This window comes from Macaca thibetana, chromosome X, assembly GCF_024542745.1.
Source record: "Macaca thibetana thibetana isolate TM-01 chromosome X, ASM2454274v1, whole genome shotgun sequence".
Taxonomy (NCBI): domain Eukaryota; kingdom Metazoa; phylum Chordata; class Mammalia; order Primates; family Cercopithecidae; genus Macaca; species Macaca thibetana.
The window spans coordinates 32,370,899-32,393,572 of NC_065598.1; the positions used below are offsets into that span (position 1 = coordinate 32,370,899).

A 22,674-nucleotide genomic window follows, 5' to 3' on the forward strand; every position below is an offset into this window, starting at 1 on the left:
GATTAACATAAAGTACTTATTAGTCCATACATATCTTTATGTTGAATGTTATTCAAATGCTAAAAAACACACCACTCTTGTTTGATTTAAATTAGTGATTATGTTCAAATATTTGAGTTCCCAAATTCATCATTGGAGACACTTCTTGGTTTACAATCACAATTACTTCCTGTTCATACTTTTGGTAGCGGGCGGGGGAGTGGGCAACAGTTCATCCATCTTTGGAAAAACACATTTTGTGAGCCAAGACATGAGAGGCCATCACCTCAATACATGGGCATTATGAGATAGACAAGTCATATAATGGTGAGACCATTGTTCCTTATCCTCTGTCTCACAGAGCTCCTCTTATGATGATTGTAATGTTACCTCTTGGGATGGTAATCATTACCCTTGTGGTAATCCAACTTACTTACAAGTTCTATTTCCAAGGAAATCACAAGAGGCCTGCATTGAAACTGCCTTTAGTTACAGTCATAGGAGCAGGGATCTGGCTGGGTCAAGATTCATTTTAGCAATTTTCCTGAATTTGCCAAGAGGTAAGGGAAGGGTTTGCAGTAATCTCCCTGCCTCACACATGAGGACTGATTCCTTTCATGTGAGGAAATGGGAAAAGCCTCAGGATCTTCTTATTTCAGCTTCCAAATTGGCAATTAACAGGGAAGGAATAAAATCTTTTCCATGATGTTTTAAGTAAAAATTGCTTTGACATATATAGCTTAAAAAGGCTACCTTTTGTTGAAGACACATCTTTACATGTGTGAGGGCCTGAAGGATTTCCATTTTGGTAGGTTAAAAGGATACTAAGAGTTATAGTTTCCACATTTGCCAAGCACAGGTTTTATCTTCTCTAGGATCTCCATAAATTCACTATTTAGAATCAATCACTGAACCTCAAACAACTTTAATTGTAGTCTATTGACAAGTTATGTCAAGATGAAAGCAGAAAGCAACATAGCTCTAAAAAAAAGGCTTAAAATATAAACTCAAACACGCTACCCAACACAAAATGACCACTACGTGATAAAATTAGATTTCTTGTCAGAAAGAAACTGTAGTTTTTAGCAGGATTCCAAGAGCATTTATTTTTTGAGTATTTTTTAACCATGAGCAAACTTTCTTTGCAAAGAAAATATGGTTTTTAGTAGGATCCCTATATAATTTATTTTTTTATTTGAATATTTTTTTTAACTATGAGCAAACTTTCTTTGCATACAGTGGTGGCTAGAAGATAATATTTTGCAGATTAAGAAAAGACCTAATTTTAAACATACAGACCAGAATGCAGACATTCTGAAAATACCAAGCTAATTTATGCAGTTATATCTAATGTTATAGAGCACATCTGCTACTAAATATTTGGGTCTTAATTTCTGTAATATTAATATTTTCTTATTGATATCTACTTATAAAATTGGATACATGTACCCATGGAGGGTAAAGGGAAATGACAACATGATATACTGTGAAGCTGCATTTAAAAATATACTAAGCCTGATAAGAAAAAAAAATGAATCATTTTTAATAAAAGAGTAAGACATGAGTCTGTAATTGTTCTATATAATAATCACTACTACACTATAATTGAAAAATACTACTTCATTTCCTTTGGGATGGAGAAATAAGAAAACTGTGCATTCACCCTGTAAATACAAGGTAGAACTCATTACATATAACAAATCAATAATCACTTTCAAAACCTACTTCATATAATCAGAATAAAAAGTCATGTACTAAATTTCCTTACGGCTTTTAGTTATTGACTGTAAACACTTAATTATGTGTTAGAATCATTAGCAAATGTAGACAGGAGAGGGACTATGAAGGCCATTTAACATAACCTCCTGATTATTACAGAACTCACTACTCCCGGAAAAAAAAGAACTCCTTTCTTGGCATGGAAGCAAACTTTCCCCATTGGGAAAGATCTTCTTAACAACCAGAGGAATCCTGCCTCATTAAGACTTCCTCTTGTTAAAACTTGCTTTGAACTCTGAAGGAAAGCAGAGTAAGTTGAGTATCATTTCTACCTGATAGTCTTAAAGATTTGAAATCTAATAATCATGACCCTGATAAATATCATTTTCAAACTCTATAATGCCATTTATTTGCTAGAAGTAGATCTAATTTGATTCGTCATCCAAAACCAATGCTTCTTGGCTTTGGACACCATAGTCAATCAAAGAATTCTAAAACTGTGTAAGTTATTCAGCAGCTGAACCACAAGGTTTCAATAAAATTCTAATGTTTGTTGAATATATAGTCACTATAGGACATTCAGAAATGAGTAAAATAGAAACTCTGTATTTAGGAACCTTATAGTAAAATAAGGAAGATGATAATCACACAAATAATTGTGAAGATGAATGCCATATGAAAAATACTAGTATACAAAATAATTACATACACCAAACATAATCAAGTAATTTTCTCTTTAAATGTTATGAAAACAGATTTCTCTCAGCTAGCATTTTAACATTTAAATTTAATTTGATGCTGAAGGCTACATATAACATTTATCCTTGTTTATAGGGTCTTTATAACAGTCAATTTTGGAAACAACCTAATGTTACAGATGATAGTTTAAGTAAATTATGGTATATGAATGTGGATGGAGTATTATATTTCAAATATTTTAATGTCATTGGAAAATGTTTGCTTTATAGTATTGAATAAACAATGCTAGACATAAACGTTGTTTTTTTTTGACAAAGTAGAGATAATTTCTGTTGTACAGTGTATATTTCTGTATTCCTTTAGTTCCCAAATTTCTACTATAAGATATTATCCGCAAAATGTTGCTTTTGTAAGCAAAGAAAAATTTTTAAAGTTTTGCCAAACTGTTGTTTTAAATCTATCATTTCTATTTATATGTCAAGATCTATGGAATTATACTCCTGTCACTCAATGCACTAGAAAGAGGAAAACTGCAAGCACGGTAAATTGTTTAATATGGCAGAGTCAAAACTAGAGTAGACTATATTTTGACCTATATTCAACAATTTTTTTATTTAGCTAACTATACTATCACCCAGTCACCTTTCTCCATTTTGATTATGAGTCTATTTAAGACTCTCAAATGAGATCATGAAAATAAAATATATTTCCTTTTAAAGTACTATTCATTTGATCTGTAAGTTAATTTGCCTAGTAAAAATGCGAAATAGTTTAGAATTACTTGTCTCTACATTTGGGAGCTGATTCCTCTTAGAGTGATTGTAAGTAGAGGCCTTGGAGCCAAGCTCCACAGTTATTCAACACCAGATCCATAGTTTATATACTGTGACATTTGGGGCTGGTTGGTTCTTTTCTCAAATCTGTGCATCATTTTCTTCATATTTAAAGTAGGGATAACACATTTCTTCACAGGTATATTACAAGCAAGGACAGCTTCATGGGCTGGTAATTTATGCAGTTGCCCAGGGCCCCTGCTCAGAAGACTTCCATGCTTGTTTTCAAGCTCTGCTTCCACTGTCTTGAAATTCTTAGGTTTTGAACAGGAAGTCCTTGTTTTCAGTTTGCACTGGGCCCACAACTTATGTAGCCAGTCCTGGTTTCGAGAATTAAATGATGTAATATCTGAGAAAAATAAGTGCTCTATAATGGTAAATATCAGTAGTAACCACTATCTTTTCTAAACTCTCAGGGAAATATGAAGAATTTTTCTATAGTCAACCCTGTCACTCATAAGATTACATATGTTAAAAAAATTTAAACGTTAAAATTTACATTTTCTCATTCTGAGAAAAATCGGAAGAGCATGCGCCAGCCTCCTGATATTATTCCAGGGTGTGTCTCTTCTTGCAGTAAGATTGTGTTATTTTGGTAGGCCTGGAAAAAACAAACTATGCTCAAGCAATGAAATTCTTTCTTTCCATGTTCTCTTCCACTTGTTTAAAAAATGCACATTAAAAAAAAGCAATGTAAGCAAAACTAAGCAAATTTAAAGAATATAAAAGGACATACAATGAAATAAAATACTTTTTTTCTACCACTGTCTCCAGTTTGTTAGGAATTACTACAAGTCATGTATAACTTAACGACTGGGACACATTCTGAGAAATTCATCCTTAGACAATTTTGTCCTTGTACAAACACCATGGAGTGTACTTACACAAACCTAGATAGTATAGACTACCATAGAGCCAACCTATGTGGTACAGCTTATTACTCCTAGCTACAAACCTATACAGCATGTGACTACACTGAATAGTGTAGGCACAATGGTAAGTATTTGTGTATCCAAACATCTCTAAAGGTATAATAAAAATATGATATACAGAGTTGGACATAAAACAATCTTTAGAAAATTTTTTAAAAACCCACAAAATTATACCAACAACACTCTTGGACCACAGTGCAATAAAAATAGAAATCAATATTAAGAAAATTTCTCAAAACCATACATTAAAATGGAAATCAAATAAACTGCTCCTGAATTACCTCTGGTTAAATAATGAAATTAAGGCAGAAATCAGGAAATTATTTGAAACTAATGAAAAATTTAAAAGATGTAACATACCAGAATCTCTGGGACACATCCAAAGCAGTGTTAAGAGGCAAGCTTATGGCACAAAACACCCATATGAAAAAGTTAGAAGGATCTCTAATTACAAAATGAGCATTACAAGGAACTAGAGAAATAAGAGCAAACTAACCCCAAAGCTAGAAGACAGGAAATAACCAAAATTGGAGCTGAACTGAAGGAAAATGAGATGCAAAAAACCATAGAAAAGGTCAATGAATCTAGGAGCTGGTTCTTTGAAATAATTCATAATAAAGATAGAACACTACCTAGACTAATAAAGAAAAAAGGAGAGAAGACTCAAAACACAATAAAAAAATAAGGGGGATGTTACCACTGACCCCAGGGAAATAGAGAAAACCCTCAGAGACTATTCATAATGAACACCTCTATGCACACAAGCTAGAAAACCTGGAAGAAATGGATAAATTGCTAGAAACATACAACCTTCCAAGCCTGAACCAGGAAGAAATTGAATCATTGAACAGACCAATAATGAGTTCCGAAATTAAATTAGGAACAAAAAGCCCACCAACCAGAAAAAGCCCAGGATCAGACAGATTCACACCTGAATACTAACAGATTCAGAAGGAAAAGCTGGTATCATTCCTACTGAAACCATTTCAAAACACTGAGGAGCAGCTCCTTCCTAACTTGTTCTATGAGGCAAGCATCGTCCTGATACCAAAACCTGGCAGACACACAACAAAAAAGGAAAACTTCAGGCCAATGCCCCTAATGAACATAGATGCAAAAATAGTCAACAAAATACTAGCAAACCAAATCCAGCAACACACCAAAAAGCTAATCCACCATGATCAAGGCACTTCTATCCCAGGGTTGCGAGGTTGATTCAACATACACAAGTCAATAAATGTCATTCACCACATAAATAAAAAAACAAAAACTACATGATCATTTCAGCAGATACAGAAAATGCATGCTATAAAATTCAACATCCTTTCACGTTAAAAATCCTCAAAAAAGTATGCACTGAAGGAACATATTTCAAAATAATTAGAACCATCTTTAAAAAGTCCACAGCCAACAGTATACTAAATGGGCAAAAGTCAGAAGTATTCTACTTGTAAACCGGCATAAGACAAGCGTGCCCTCTCTTACAAATCTCATTAAACATAGTACTAGAAATCCTAGCCAGAGCAATCAGGCAAGATAAATAAATAAAAGCCATCCAAATAGGAATATAAGAAGTCAAATTATCCCTGTTTGCAGATGACATGGTTCTATAGTTTGGCCATAGTCTCTGCCCAAAAGCTCATTGATCTGATACACAACCTCAGCAAAGTTTCAGGATCCAAAATCAGTGTACAAATATCACTAGTATTCCTACACACCAACAACATTTAAGCTAAGGCCAAATGAAGAACATGGTCCCATTCACAATTGCCAAAAAGAAATAAGATACGTAGGAATACAGCTAACCAAGGAGGTGAAACATTGCTAAAATGAGAATTATAAAGTATTGCTCAAGTAAATCAGAGATAACACACAAAAAATGGAAAAATATTCTATGCTCACGGATAGGAAGAATCTATATTGACAGAATGGCCATAATGCCCAAAGCATTTTTAAATTCAGTGCTATTCCCAACAAACTACCAATAACATTCTTCACTGAATTAGAAAAAGACTATTTAAGAATTCATATGGAGCCACTAAAAGAGCCAGAATAGCCAAGGTAATCCTAAGCAAAAAAAAAAAAAAAAAAAAAAAAAAGCCAGAACCATCCCACTGCCTGACTTCAAACTATACAAGGATATAGTAACCAAAACAGCATGGTACTGTTACAAAAAACAGACATATAAACCAATGGAAAAGAATAGAGAGACCAGAAATAAGGCTGCACACGTACAACTATCTGTTCTTCAATGAAATCAACAAAAACAAGAAATGGGGAAAGGATTGCCTATTCATTGGACCCCTTCCTCACACCATACACAAAAATTAACCCGAGGTGAATTAAAGACTTAAATCTAAAACCAAAACAATAAAAACCCAGGAAGATAGCCTAGGTAATGCCATTCTGGACATGGAAATTGCAAAGATTTCTTAACAAAGACACCAAAAGCAATTGAAACAAAAACAAAACTTGACAAATGGGACCTAATTAAACTAAAGATCTTCTACACAGCAAAAGAAGCTATCAACAGAATAAACAGACAACCTGCAGAATGGGAGAAAAATTTTGCAAACTTTGCATGTGACAAGGGTCTAATATCCGGAATCTACAAGGAACTTAAACAAATTTACAAGCAAAAACCAAACAACACCATTAAAAAGTGGGCAAAGGACATGAACCCTTTTCAGAAAGACATACATGCAGACAACAATCATGTGAAAAAAATGCTGAACTTCACTAGAGAAATGCAGATCAAAACCACAGTAAGATACCATTTGACAGAATGACTACTATTAAAAAGTCAAAAAATAACAGATGCTGGCAAGGTTGTGGAGAAAAGGGAATGTTTATTGCACTGCTGATGTGAATGTAAATTAGTTCAGCCATTGTGGGAAGCAGTTTGATGATTTCTCAAAGAACATAAACCAGAATTACCATTCGACCCAGCAATCACCATTATTGAGTATATCAAAAAGAATATAAATCCCTCAACCCTAAAGACATATGCACATGTATGTCTTATTGCAGCACTATTCACAATAGCAAACACATGGAATCAGCCTAAATGCCCATCAGTGGTAGACTAGATAAGGAAAATATGGTACATATACACTGTGGAATTCTATGCAGCCATAAAAAATGAGATCATGTTCTTTTCAGCAACATGGATGGAGCTGGAGGCCATTACCATAAGCAAACTAACACAATAACAGAAAACCAAATACATTTTCTCACTTCTTTTTTTTTTTTGAGACGGAGTCTCGCTCTGTCACCCAGGCTGGAGTGCAGTGGCCAGATCTCAGCTCACTGCAAGCTCCACCTCCCGGGTTTACGCCATTCTCCTGCCTCAGCCTCCTGAGTAGCTGGGACTACAGATGCTCGCCACCTCGCCCGGCTAGTTTTTTGTATTTTTTAGTAGAGATGGGGTTTCACCGGGTTAGCGAGGATGATCTTGATCTCCTGACCTCGTGATCCGCCCGTCTCGGCCTCCCAAAGTGCTGGGATTACAGGCCATTTTCTCACTTCTAAGTGGGAGATAAACATAGAGAACACACGAACTCAAAGGGGACAACAGACACTGTAGTCTACGTGAGGCTGGAGGGTAGGAGGAGGGCGAGGATTAAAAAACTACTTATTGGGTACTATGCTTATTACCTGGGTGACAAAATAATCTGGACACCAAACCCCTGTGACATGCAATTTATCTATATGACAAATCTCCACATGTACCCCTGAAGCAAAAATAAAAGTAAAAAATAATACAGTATTATAATCTTATGGGACCACTGTCATATATGTGGTTCAGTGTTGACTGAAATGTTATGCAGCACATGACTGTAGTTGCAATTACCAACTATTCAGCTATTTTTAAATTTTAAATTTATTTTGTTGATGCTGTTATTTTCTGATACAGTTTGGCTCTCTGTCCCCACCCAAATCTCATGTTGAATTCCACCTTCAGTGTTGGAGGAAGGGCCTAATGGGAGGTGACTGAATCATGGGTGTGGACTTCCCCTTTGCTGTTCTTGTGATAGAGTTCTCATGAGATTTGTTTAAAAGTGAGTGGCACCCTTTGCCAGATCGTGGCCAGTCTGCTTCTTTAAGTGGGAGCCTGATCCATCCTCCTCACTGGGTGGGACCTCCCTGTGGGGGACTTCAGCAATTCCACCTAGGGTTCTATGGATAGAGCTCTGATCTCTCCCTGGGAAAGAGCTTCTGGGGGGAAGACCAGCTGCCATCTCTGTGGTTCTTTGAAACTAATGAGAACAAAGAGACAATGTATCAGAATCTCTGGGATGCAGTTAAAACAGTGTTAAGAAGGAAATTTATAGCACTAAATGCTCACATCAAAAAACTACAAAAATATCAAGTGAACAGCCTAACATCTCAACTAAAAGAACTAGAAAACCAAGAGCAAACAAGCAAGAAATAACCAAGATCAGAGCTGAACTGAAGGAGATAAAGACATGAAAAATCCTTCAAAAAAATAAATGAATCCAGGAGCTGATTTTTTGAAAAAAATAAAATAAAATAAAAATAAAAAAGATAGACTTCTGGCTAGACTAATGAAGATCAAAAGAGAAGAATCAAATAAACACAATCAAAAATTAGAAGAGGAATATCACCAATGATTCTAGAGAAATACAAAGAACCATCAGGGAATACTATAAACACCTCTATGCACATAAACTAGAAAACCTAGAGGAAATGGATAAATTATTGAACACATATACCCTCCCAAGACTGAATTATAAAGAAACTGAATCACTGAACAGATCAATAATCAGCTCTGAAATTGAGGCAGTAATAAATATCCTACCAACCAAAAAAAGCCCAGGTCCAGAAAGAATCATAGCTGAATTCTACCAGTGGTACAAAGAGCTGCTACCATTTCTACTGAAACTATTCAAAAAATTGAAAAGAAGTGACTTTTCCCTAACTTATATGATGAGGTCAGCATTATCCTGATCCCAAAACCTGGCAGAGATAAAAAAGAAAAGAAAGAAAGAAAAGGAAATTTCGGGCTAGTATCCTTGATGAACACTCATGCAAAAGTTTTCAATACAACACTGGCAAACCAAATCCAGCAGCATATCCAAAAGCTTATCTACCACAATTAAGTTGGTTTCATCCCTAGCATGCAAGGTTCGTTTAACACATGCAAATCAATACATGTGATTCATCACAAACAGAACTAAAGACAAAAACCACATGACTATCTCAATAGGCACGAAAAAGGTATTTAATAAAATTCAATATCCCTTAATGTTAAAAATTCTCAATAAACTACGTATTGAAGGAACATACCTCAAAACACTAAGGGCCATAAATTATAAACCCACAACCAATATCCTACTGAATGGGCAAAAGCTAGAACCATTCCCCCTGAAAACTAGCACAAGACAAGGATGCCATCTCTCACCATTCTTATTCAACATAGTATTGGAAGTTCTGGTCAGGGCAATCAGGGAGGAGAAAGAAAGGGTATTCACATAGGAAGAGAGGAAGTCAAATTATCTTTGTATGCAGATGACATGATTATATATCCAGAAAACCCTATCGTCTCAGCCCAAAAGCTAAGACTTCAAACTATACTACAAGGCTACAGTAACCAGAAGAGCAGGGTACTGGTACAAGGACAGACATATAGACCAATGGAACAGAATAGAGAACTCAGAAATAACACTACACACCTACAACCATCTGATCTTCGACAAACCTGAGAAAACAAGCAATGGGGAAAGGACTCCCTATTTAATACGTAGTGTTGGGAGAGCTGGATAGCCCTATGCAGAAAACTGAAACTGGACCTCTTCCTTACAACCTATACAAAAATTAACTCAAGATAGATTAAAGACTTAAATGCAAAACCTAAAACAATAAAAACCCTGGAAGAAAACCTAGGCAATAAAATTCAGGACATAGGCATGGGCAAAGATTTCATGAGGAAAATGCCAAAACAACTGCAACAAAAGCAAAAATTGACCAAATGGGATTTAATTAAACTAAATAACTTCTGCACAGCAAAAGAAACTACCATCAGAGTAAACAGACAACCTACAGAATGGGAGAAAATTTCTGACATCTATCCATCTGACCATGGTCCAGAGTCTACAAGGAACTTAAACAAATTTACAAGAAAAAAACAATCTCATTAAAAAGCAGGCAAAGGACATGAACAAACATTTCTCAAAAGAAGACATACATGTGACCAAAAAACATATGAAAGAAAACTCAACATCACTGATCATTAGAGAAATGTAAATCAAAACCACAATGAGATACCATCTCACAACAGTCAGAATGGCTATTATTAAGAAGTCAAAAAACAATAGATGCTGGTGAGGTTGTGGAGAAAAGGGAAAGCTTTTACACTGTTGGTGGCAGTGTAAATTAGCTCAACCCTTATGGAAGATAATGCAGAGATTTCTCAAAGACCTAGAGGCAGAAAGACCATTTAACCCAGCAATCCCATTACTGGGTATATACCCAAAGAATATAAATCATTCCATTATAAAGATATATGCATGTGTATGTTCATTGCAACACTATACACAATAGCAAAGACATGGAATCAACCTAAACGCTCATCAATGATAGACTGGATAAAGAAAATGTGGTACGTAGACACCATGAAATACTATACTGCCATAAACAGGAATGACTCAATTAAACCTCTTTTCTTCATAAATTACCCAGTTTCAGGTATGTCTTTATAGCAGTGCAAGAACAGGCTAAAAATTTTCCCTTTTATTTTAGACTGATATTCTTAACTGCAAATTTTAACTTTCCATTTAATTATTTACATATTATTGCCTTTGTAAGTTCTTTGTTATGCTGGGGTAAGAGATTTCGACTTCTTGCCTTTTGAGATATTCTAGTATTTGAATATTTAGATACTTACTAGAAAGATACAAGCTGTAAAGTATTAGTTACCTAATCTAGCATAACATTTTTTTTTTTGAAAATACTAATACTTGCAATAACAGGTACCAATTACGAAGCATTTTGCATTATCCAGGCATTACAATAAGTCTTTTGAATTGATTATCTTATTCAAAAGATCTAGAATACTCCCTTGTTATGTTGTAAAGCCTTCATAAACGGTAGCTATTATTACCTCACAATGACCCTAAGAGTAAGTACTAATATTATTCCTATTTTATAGATGAAAGTGACCTTGTTTAGGCAGATAAAATTTTTCAGTAGCAAAGCATAGATATAAATCCAAGTCTGATTGTTCATTCATCCCATTCTTATCAGCTAGGCTCACTTGCTCCTACACTTGTACACTTTTTTAAATGGTGGTTTCCTTTTAAGTGGTGTGTGTTTGTATGCATACACATACGTACATAAATTCAGAATATTGAAATTGTAAACAGTGACATGTCATAAGTATTATATAGGAAGAGTTACTGAATGTTAAATATGTTTGGCTCTTGACATGCTATATTGAAATCTGTGCAAAATTAGTCAAATTACACTATACACACACAATCAGGTTGACAACTGTAGATCAAGGTTTTTCATTACGTTGTTTGTACATATATGTAACTCTTTGCAGTGATCAATGAGTTTTAATGGAGATGGAGGAATTGTACTTCTACAGTTTAAAACATACTGCATAATCATAGCAACAGCTTTAGGTAATAATTGATAGCCATGCTTAAAAACCAACTCCGCAGGCATGGTAGCACAAGGCACAAAAATCTGGTCAAGATTTGCATCTCTAAGAAAAAGAAAATATTTATATGTTGAACTTTGGGAGAATCCTTGGGCAAAAGATCAGGTGGTCACAAAGAAAGCTGAGTTACCAATCACAAGGATGTAAAATGCTTTATCTTATGAAGTATGGAGGACTTCCCATAACTGAATGTAGTATACAATGAGTGCCAAAGTTCATGAGAATAGCCTGGTAATTTTACTATTAATTATTGTCTTGATACTGATAATAAGGGAATAAAACTTCTTGAATAAGTACTGACATTGGAATCATGAGGAAAATTACTGTCAAATACTTAGAAGGCATCACAAGTCATTCGTTTCTTTGAAATAAATATTATATGATAATTAAGAAGGTTTATTCTGTAAAATTGTCTGATTTAATGTATTTTGTTCCGCATTTTACATTGTCTTTAGTACAGATTGTATCAGAAGGAAGAGATGTATGTTGTCTTCTGGATTCATATTAAATACAGAATTTGAGCAACCGTGTGAATTAATTGCACCTGCAAAAATTCCAAAGCAATGAAATTTCTTTTTTTCTGATCCATCTGGCTTTCCTCTACATACCATATAACACTGAAGTAATGAAACCCATTCTATAATTAGGGATGGATATTATCAAGTATAGGTTTGTATTTTTCTTTGTGTTATTTCATTTTTTGTCAGGAGATAATAGGTGTATCATATAGATGTTGAGCATTTTGTCTTCATGGTATTTTAATGACATACTCAATGAATACAGTGTAATAATTGAATAAGTCTCCTTTGAAACGGGGTAGGATTTTATTATCATTATTTTCTCAGATGGAGTCTCACTCTGTCACCCAGAGCGCACTGCTGGAGTGCAGTGGCACAATCTTGGCTCACTACCTCTGCCTCCCAGGTTCAAGCAATTGTCCTGCCTCAGCCTCCCGAGTAGCTGGGACTACAGGTGCATGCCACTACGCCCAGCTAATTTTTTGTATTTTTAGTAGAGATGGGGTTTCACTGTGTTAGCCAAGATGGTCTTGATCTCACGACCTCGTGATCCATCCACCTCAGCCTCCCAAAGAGCTGGGATTACAGGCTTGAGCCACCATGCCCGGCCATTATCATTATTTTCTAGCTGCCTCTCCACTGGACAAAGTAGGAATCTTCTTCACTAAGTACTCCAGAGTTTTACATAAAAGCAAAGAGAAACATATCGAAGACATTTAGAACTTGATGGCCACTATAGAAATCTGCCTAGGTTACCTTTCTTTTAAATTTATAAATAAAGAATGAGAGATTCCACGAGTTAACTCAGACCCAATGTATTAAATTTTTTAGTGCTTACAACATTTTATATTGTTACAGACAATGCATTTACAAGGTAAAACCTATTGCACTGATGTACAAGGCCCATTCTCAAATATCTATTTTAGTTGGAGGTAGCAAAATGATAGTTAATTTCCAAAGTTATTTGAGATGTAACTTCAAATTTTCTTTTTTCTTTTTTTTCCTGAGACGAAGTCTCGCTCTGTCATCCAGGCTGGAGTACAGTCGTATAATCTTGGCTCACTGCAACCTCCACCTGGGTTCAAGCAATTCTCCTGCCTCAGCCTCCCAAGTAGCTGGGATTACAAGTGCCTGTCACTACGCCTGGCTAATTTTTTTTTTTTTTTTTTTTGTATTTTTAGTAGAGAGAGGGTTTCAGCACGTTGACCAGGCTGGTTTCAAAATCCTGACCTCAGATGATCTGCCTGCCTCAGCCTCCCAAAGTGCTGGGATTACAAATGTGAGCCACCACCCTCAGCCAACTTCCAACTTTTCTAATAAAACCTTTAACCTGAGAAATTATCCAAAACATGTCCTGAAATTTAAGGAAGTTAATTCTATGAACTTAAATAAGGAAACACAAAATAAGTGAGGTAATTTTAATTCTAGGTTTTAAAAAATCATTTTCTTTCCTTTTTATTGGCATCAGGCTTACTAGTCTTGAAAAGCTTTCAGGAAGCAATGAAAAGGGCTTTTAACTAAAAAGCCTTAGAGTATTTTTAATTAAAATTACTGGACAAAAAAGAAGAGAGGCAAACCATTTGCAACTATATCCCTCTTGTACAAAGAGGTCTACAAAATTATGCTCTGAGAATGGGTACAGCCAGAATGTCAACATAGACTATTTTATGAAGGGCTAAAATACAGGATCTTTAAAGAATGAGAATGAACTCAGAAAAGAAGAGTATGTAAAGAAATTTTCATCTTGGTATGTTTGCATATTTCTATTTGCATTTTGGATATAATGAAAAGCATTGGCTTATCATTTACAGTTATGTTTTATATTACTATTTGATAGGAGTTTTAAATCTCTCATCAGTTGCTTGCTTCGGCAGCACATATAATAAATCTCTCATCAGGATATAAATGATATAGAAAATACACGTAATTATATAATAATCATTTTCTCTTTTTGGGCATCCTTGAATGTAAGCACATATCTAGCATGAACATGAACTGCCATGTACAAGAAGAGGCAAATTCTGAGCATATATATTTTATATTAAAGAGGTGCTCACAGTTGAGAATGCTGTAAAAATGGTTGTTAGCAATATAGAAAAATATTCACAAAATGAGAATGAGATATTTGAACCTTAATAAGTCATACAACTTTCCTTATCCCTAAGACAATTTACTGTACTAAAAATTCACAAAACTACAAAACCTTTAGACTCGCCTGAAAAAAAATATATGCTTACACCAAAGCAGCCAGTGTATGGTGTATAATACTTAATGTAAATTATATATTAAATATGGTAATTATAATTTATGGTATAACATGGTACTCACAATTACCATATCAAATTGTAAAGCATATGAATAATATACCCTTTCAACAGCACATGTGATTTCGGTCAAACGAGGAAAGTAATGCTTCAAATCACATAAATTCTATATTAAAATATTAATTATAATACATTTCTTACTATCACATTTATTAAGTTCCAGGGTACATGTACTGGATGTGCAGGTTTGTTACGTAGGTAAACGTGTGCCATGGTGGTATGCTGTACCTACTGACCCATCACATAGATATTGAGCACAGCATCCATTAGCTGTTTTTCCTGACGCTCTCCCTCCTCTCCCACCAACAGGCCCCACTGTGTGTTGTTCTCTTCCCCGTGCCCATGTGTTTCCATTGTTCAGCTCCCACTTATGAGTGAGAACACACAGTGTTTGGTTTTCTGTTTCCGCATGAGTTTGCTGAGAATAATAGTTTCCAGCTCCATCCATGTCCCTGCAAAGGACAAAATCTCATTCCTTTTTATGGCTGCATACTATTCCATGGTGTATATATACCACATTTTCTTTACCCAGTCTATCATTGATGGGCATTTGGGTTGATTCTATGTCTTTGCTATCGTGAATAGTGCTGCAATGAACATACAAACGCATGTATCTTTATAATGGGATGATTTCTATTCCTTTGGGTATATGCCCAGGCAAGGCCTTGCTGGGTATTTCTGGTTCTAGTTCTTTGAGGAATCGCCACACTGTCTTCCACAATGGTTAAACTAATTTACATTCACACCAACAGTGTAAAAGCATTCCCATTTCTCTGCAACCCTGTCAGCATCTGTTGTTTCTTGACTTTTTAATAATCACCATTCTGACTGGAATGAGATGATGGGCTGAGGCTGAGATGGATGAATTGAGAGAAGTAGGCTTCAAAGGGGGGTAATAATGAACTTCCCTGAACTAGAGGAAAATGTTCTAACCCAATGCAAAGAAGTTAACAACCATGATAAAACATAACAGGAGCTGATAACCAGAATAACCAGTTTACAGAGGAACATAAATGACCTGATGGAGATGAGAAACGCAATACGAGAACTCCAGAATGCAATCACAGTGTCAATACCTGAATAGACCAAGCAGAGGAAAGAATCTCAGAGCCTGAAGACTATCTTGCTGAAATAAGACAGGTAGACAAGATTAGAGGAAAAAAAACGAGTAAAAATGAATGCACAAAACCTCTGAGAAATGTGGGATTATGTAAATTCTGAAGCAAAGATTGTTTGGGGTACCTGAAAGAGATGGGGAGAACAGAACCAAGTTGGGAATCATACTTCAGGATATCATCCAGGAGAACTTCCCCAACCTAGAAAGCCAGCCCAATATTCAAATTCAAGAAATGCCAGATACTCACTGAGAAGACCAACCCCAAGATATATAATCATAAAATTCTCCAAGGTTGAAATGAAAGAAAACATGTTAAGAGCAGCCAGAGAGAAAGGCCAGGTCACCTACAAAGGGAAGTCCATCAGATTAACAGCAGATCTCTCAGCAGAAACTCTACAAGCCAGTAGAGACTGGGGACTAATATTCAACACTGTGAAAGAAAAGAATTTCCAAGGCAGAATTTCATATCCAGACAAAGTAAGCTTCATAAGTGAAGGAGAAATAAAATCCTTTTCAGACAAGCAAATGTTGACGGAATTCGTCACTATCATATTTCACAATTACGATCAAGATAAAATATATATCGATCAGGGTTAAGGCAACTAGAAAAAATTGTGCAAATTGCAACAAGTATATTTATGAAAAATTACTGGGAAACAGGATCATTTGAGTTTTTAAAGAAGTCAATCCAGGGTATATTTGCCCTCTTTTCTCATTGTAAGCCTCCACATAGCAAGAGTCATTCTCTCTCCAACATTTAGAAACAAAGTATTTTCTATCTTCTTAGGCTACCTTCTAATCAACTTAAATACCCTCATACTTGTGTCCAGGTATTATTCAAGTCAAATCTGACTTTGAAATGCAAGAGAGCAGCCCTCCCAGCTGATTATTTTTTTCACGTTTTGATCTCTTGCCATGCGACTGCTTCATAGGGTCAAAAATGCCTCCAAGCTTTGACCTGAATAGCAATCATACGCACAAGCAGTGTTCTTTATATGAGTACAATTGGATGCCTTGTCATCTCCATCACGATTTCCATTCCCTGCCTCACAATAGGTTTTAACCATTATAAGAACTTTGCTCATTCCTTATACTAATTATTTAAAATAATTTTTGAAACAATTGAGGGTATCATGTGAATAGTCATTAATGAAACTGATTTTTCTCCCACAATCATTATAGAAAATGCACATACAAGTGAGCTTTGTTCTTCAAAGTCACAACCTTACAGCCCATATTCTTGGAATTCTTATGTAATTTTGATCAAGGTCAATTTGACACAGATAAAAGAAAATTAGTTGCTCTTACATGACACTATTTCTCTGCTGTCTCTCTTTACCTGCTTTTAATTTCTCTTTTCCTGGGTAGCTCCATTTCTACCTTCCTGTGAGCTCAAAAACAACCAGTAAAGATTTGGATCGATCCTATGACAGCATAATTTTTGGAAAGGCAATGAGAGAAAACTGAAATATGAGTTTAAGAAAGACTCAAGCTTAGTGTTCTGGAAAACAACTTACATGATGTTAAGTCCTTTTATTTGTTTCTAGCCCACAATAGGAGCGTGTAACTGAAAATAAAATTAAAAGCAGATAGTGGGCCCGGTGTGGTGGCTCACACCTGTAATCTCAGCACTTTGGGAGGCTGAAGTGAGAGGATCACAAGGTCAGGAGATCGAGACCATCCTGGACAACATGGTGAAACCCTGTCTCTACTAAAATACAAAAAAATTAGCCAGGCGTGGTGGTGGGCGCCTATAGTCCCACCTACTTGGGAGGCTGAGGCAGGAGGATGGTGTGAACCTGGGAGGCGGAGCTTAAAGTGAGCTGAGACTGCGCCACTGCACTCCAGCCTGGGCGACACAGTGAGACTCCATCTCAAAAATAAAAAATAAAAAAAAGCAGACAGTGAACCACAAAAAGCCCTTCAGACTAACTACATGACTTACATATCAAGCTCAACCATTTTCCCCTCAAATGCTTTCATGTCTATGCGTCCATTTTGTCTTCATTGTATCCCTATGAGCAAGTGAAGAGATATATGCTATAATGCATGTTGGACTTAATTTCATGTAAAGATGTAGAGTTTTAGGTCCTTATCATAGCTTATGGATGAGATTTTCTGAGCAAAGTGTTTAGGAATATGCATTTTAATTAGCTCCTCAGGTGGCTACTATGCAGACTCAAGTTTGAGAACCACTGCATGCAATGCAAATGAACTAGAACACGACCTGTGGTTAACTGTTACAGCTCCATAAACATATCCCTTAAAAAGGATGCATGTCAAAATAACTTTCTTTATCAAATAATGACAATCTTTCTTAACATGGCAACTGACCATTCTATGGCAGCAATAATCTACAGAAGTAATGGGTACATATGGGAATAATGTTAACATTGGGTTAAAAAGTATCAAATTGACTAATGTCTCATGTATTTATTACATAAATACCAACGTATTTTAAAGAAGCCATGGGCAGATCACATAAAATTGGAGGAATGACAATACAGTAGTAAAATTACTATTAGATCAATTAATTGCTAAAATATGTTTAATGGAAAACAAATGGAGTTTTTATTATCTAATGATTGTGTGGGAAATTATTACAATTTATATTCATATTTCTTCAAATTATTTTTTTAAATATCAAATTGGATTAAAAGTAACATTGAACTGTGATTGAACATCATATAGGCTGGTTTATTATGCTGTCTTAATTTTTATTCCTGGAGGCAATACTACAAACTTCATGTCTTCAAAAGGCATTTCCTAAGTGCTACTTATCAGATGTCAATTCTCAAGAAAACAAATTTCGTGTGCTTGTCTCACAATAGAGGAAGTATATGCCTAAAATCTCTTGAATATGGAAGTGTATGCATGTGCATTGAGCTATGAATTGTGATTAAAGTTATTCCTTATAATGCCAGACTATGTGGCAGAATATGTTAAATACTATTATATATCATGTTTATATCTTGAATGACTACTCATTATTCTACCATCCAATTATATAAGACAAGAAGAGGTTCAGCTTTTAACAATACCCCATTTTAGTGATTAAATTTTTAAAAATTATTATAATAAAACCACATACCCCAAATGTAGCTGAGATGTTTTCATAATCTACAGCCCATATGTGTTAGTATAACTAAGCCACATTCATGATTTTATGAAATCAGCAGTCTATGGCAGAAAAGGTACAACAGCCAGATAATTAACTGCACTAATAAAAAACTTTCCAAGAAATCAAAGGACCTGAACCCTAGTCCTCCTACCACTAACTTGTCTTGAAAAATTTACTTTTCTTCCCTAAGTTTCATTTTTCTCAAGAGTAAAATGGAGTTGGCTAATGGTCCTAGTGGTTCCAGCAATCTCTGATTTGGGGTTAGATGGTGATGATACAGTTTCCCAGCATTTTGTTCACCTGCTCTAAGTCACTCAGTTCCCCATTACTATTGGGCTGGAAGAAATTCACTCTAGGGCAGTAACAAGTTCAGTTAATTAGCACTCTTCCTCCTCAGCATTCTCCAACAAGAAGACAGGCAAAAGAATCATGTTTTTATTTAACTAAACACAGGGTAAAAACTAATCTGGTTGCTTCATTTGTAGGGTTATAATGTTACTCTCTTAATACAGGTTTAAAAAATCTCTGAGATCATCTGTAGCATAATTGGTATCACTAACCTGTGCTGTACTCTTTTCAAGTTTTTGGACTAAATTATCCCAACACCGGGCAAAGTTTTCCAGCCATGCTTCCATCTTTTGGGTCACTGACTTATTCTTCAGTGTTGAAAGAAGATCTTGTTTGAGTGAATAAAGTTTGTCCATGGATTGCTTTTTCTTTTCTAGATCTGCTTTTAAAACCTGTTAAAACAAGAAAGATCACAGAATAAACCTGGGTTACATTTTATACACCACTATAGTTCAATCTGCTTTTGCATGTATTTGCTCATTTGTACAGATAAGAAAATATTTCAATCGTGCCTGCAAAGGATCAAAAGTTCAGAAAAATATAGGTAGAAAGTTATAATCTATCTAATTTTCCCAAGAAGTTTGAAGAGAAAGGAAAATCAGATGTAGAATAAAGACCTACTAGAGGCAATTAAGAGCTACCTTAAAATATTTGAAGAACATCCAAGTGAAAAGGTAATATTGCTTCAAAAGGCAAAACAGAGATCAACATGTGGAATTTGGAAGGCATGGCTTTTGGATTTCCCCTTAATTCCTGACAGAATTCAAATGAAAACTGACAATCAGGTACCAGGAGTACTGAAGAAAAGCTAGTGAGTTGAGAAAATGAGAATGGCTAAGGAAGCTTGCCATTCTGAAATGCTATGATTATTTGGATAAAATTACAATATTATTGTTTCCACCATTTTAACACTCTGTTCACCATTTAGAGATAAAAATCTCATTATGTGATTTACTGACCTTAAAATTTTCGTAGCATCCATTAATCAATTAACATCTGGTTATTTGAGTAATTATTTTTTAAAACTAATTGTAGAGCCCATTAAGTAAAAGAACTAAGTCGCTGGGCATGACATAAATCCTTCAGCATCTCTTTTCAGGTTTTGTAAATACTTAGGTGTCTTATGAAACAGTTTTTATGCCATTTATGTTTCCAAAGTTCCTGTGAGCTGTGGAGGGTTACAAACTCCCTACGGTTGATTTGAAAGGAATAAGTGGTTTATGTGAAATCAGTAAATCAGGGCAGTTTTTTTACTTGACTCAGTAACGTTGCCTGGCACACGGAGAAATTCAATTCCTGGGTACTAAACATTACTCCCCGACTTAATTTGTAAACAAAAAAGAAGAAGGAAGAGAAATAAAGGAGAAAATTATCTTACAGTCACTTAACAACCCCATATTTGGCAGCAAATACAATGAATATAAACTGTGATACCTGTCTTTCCGAAACAAATCCAAGTTTATTTAAGAGCTAACATAACATACAGCATAGAAATTGTCATGAAACAGATGCACCAATTACTCATGAACCAAAGTGCCCCCAACCTAGAGCAGTCAATACACCTTCCTGAAAAGGACAATCTAAGTAGTCCATTTTGGCATGCCACCAGCATTGATAGCTCTGAACTGCAGAATGCTCTAGTGTCTCCTCCAATTAGTTTGTCTTTTACTCAGAATCTGCTTCACCTGGTGTATGTTATAGTTCAGTCTTCATGCCATTTTTAAGGGGAAATGAAGTGAAATTTAAATTTCATTTCTAATTTTTCCTTAACAATGACTTCAGTATTTTTCTGAGCTTGAAATAATAGACCAAAATACAAATTAAGATATTATACATTGAATTCATATCACAATAAAACTCATGGTGTGGGGGTTTAGCAATAGATAGGTGCCTTTTTTTTTTTTTTTTTTTGAGTTGGGGGAGTCTCTCTGTCGGGCAGCCTGGAGTGCAGTGGCGTGATCTCAGCTCACTGTAGCCTCTGTCTCCCAGGTTCAAGCAATTCTCCTATGTCAGTCTCGTGAGTAGCTGGCATTACAGGCACATGCCACTACGCCCAGCTAATTTTTCATATTTTTAGTAGAGACAGGGGTCTCACCATGTTGGCCTGACTGGTCTCAAACTCCTGACCTCAAGTGATCCACCCGCCTTGGCCTCCCAACGTGCTGGGATTACAGACATGAGCCACCGTACCGGCCCAATAGATAGGTTTTGCATATTCATTTTGTTTAATTCACATGTTAGCTTTGCATTAAGTTTAAGTGAATATTTGCATTAGTACTAGAACAAAGGTTTATGCTACCTGTCTCAAGCTGAGAGCCATATTTGAATTTCAATTTCAATGTATATTCCTCCAGTTACATTATACAGTGTCATTTTCCTTTTTTTTTTTTAACTACAGAAAGAGGCACAATATAAAGAAAGACAAAAATTTAAAAATAAAAAAATTATGTAAGTACAATCCTCTTTGGCTTACTTTCTCAGACTGTAAGAAACTATTTTAAATAGCCGTATGTATAAGGCTAAAGGGTCTACCCATTATTTAAACAAAGTATGTAATGATCTGGAAACATGTCAGGAGTGTTGTAAGCCTCCTGTTTTAATATTAAGTCAAATGAAGAAACATTTGGTAAGCATTACAAAAATGAAAGTCACCATTAAAAACAAAATTAGAGGTGGTGGCTCACATCTATAATCTCAGCACTTTCGGAGGCTGAGGTGGGCAGATCACGAGGTCAGGAGTTCGAGACCAGCCTGGCCAACATAGAGAAACCCTGTCTCTACTAAAAATACAAAAATTAGCTGGGCATGTTAGTGCATGCCTGTAGTCCTAGCTACTCAGGAGGCTGAGTCAAGAGAATCGCTTGAACCAGGGAGGTAGAGGTTGCCCTGAGGCAAGATCGTACTACTGCACTCCAGCCTGGGCAACAGAGCGAGACTCCATCTCCAAAAAGAAAAAAAAAAATCCAATTAAGAAAAGTGCACTCAAGGTAAAGTAAAACCAATGTTATAATTACATTGTGTGATTACTGAATAAATGAATTTTTATATGTCTATATGACAAAAACACTGAACCCAGACTTCTACCTAATAAATTTTAGATATGCGTTTCAAAAATGATGATGGCAGCTCAGTTATTTGGTCTGTTTCTCTCTCTCTTTCTATCTTTCAGTAGTCATTTCCTGGTTCCAGAAGAACTCCCCCAGGATTAACAGAGGGAGGAAAAGAAAGAAACTCCATGATGGTGCCAGACACATTAGATCATGGAATTCATTAGAATTACCTTATCCTGTCTATCCATTGATGCTGGCTCTTTTAAGCTTAGGTCTTACATGTGAATATTAAATAACTATGATTTGTTACTAATGATTGCATAAAATATGTATTTCTACATATCAAT

The 22,674-nt window shown here is 35.5% G+C and overlaps 1 protein-coding gene across 14 annotated transcripts in view; it reads right to left on the bottom strand.

The window, feature by feature from the left end:
* DMD (dystrophin) overlaps positions 1-22,674 on the bottom strand; it is a 2,269,491-nt gene that overhangs the window by 1,477,401 nt on the left and 769,416 nt on the right. For all 14 annotated transcript variants that reach the window (XM_050777140.1, XM_050777144.1, XM_050777148.1 and 11 more), the window contains one exon: positions 19,490-19,669. In XM_050777140.1, the coding sequence (XP_050633097.1) occupies positions 19,490-19,669 (180 nt within the window). The remainder of the gene's footprint in view (positions 1-19,489; positions 19,670-22,674) is intronic.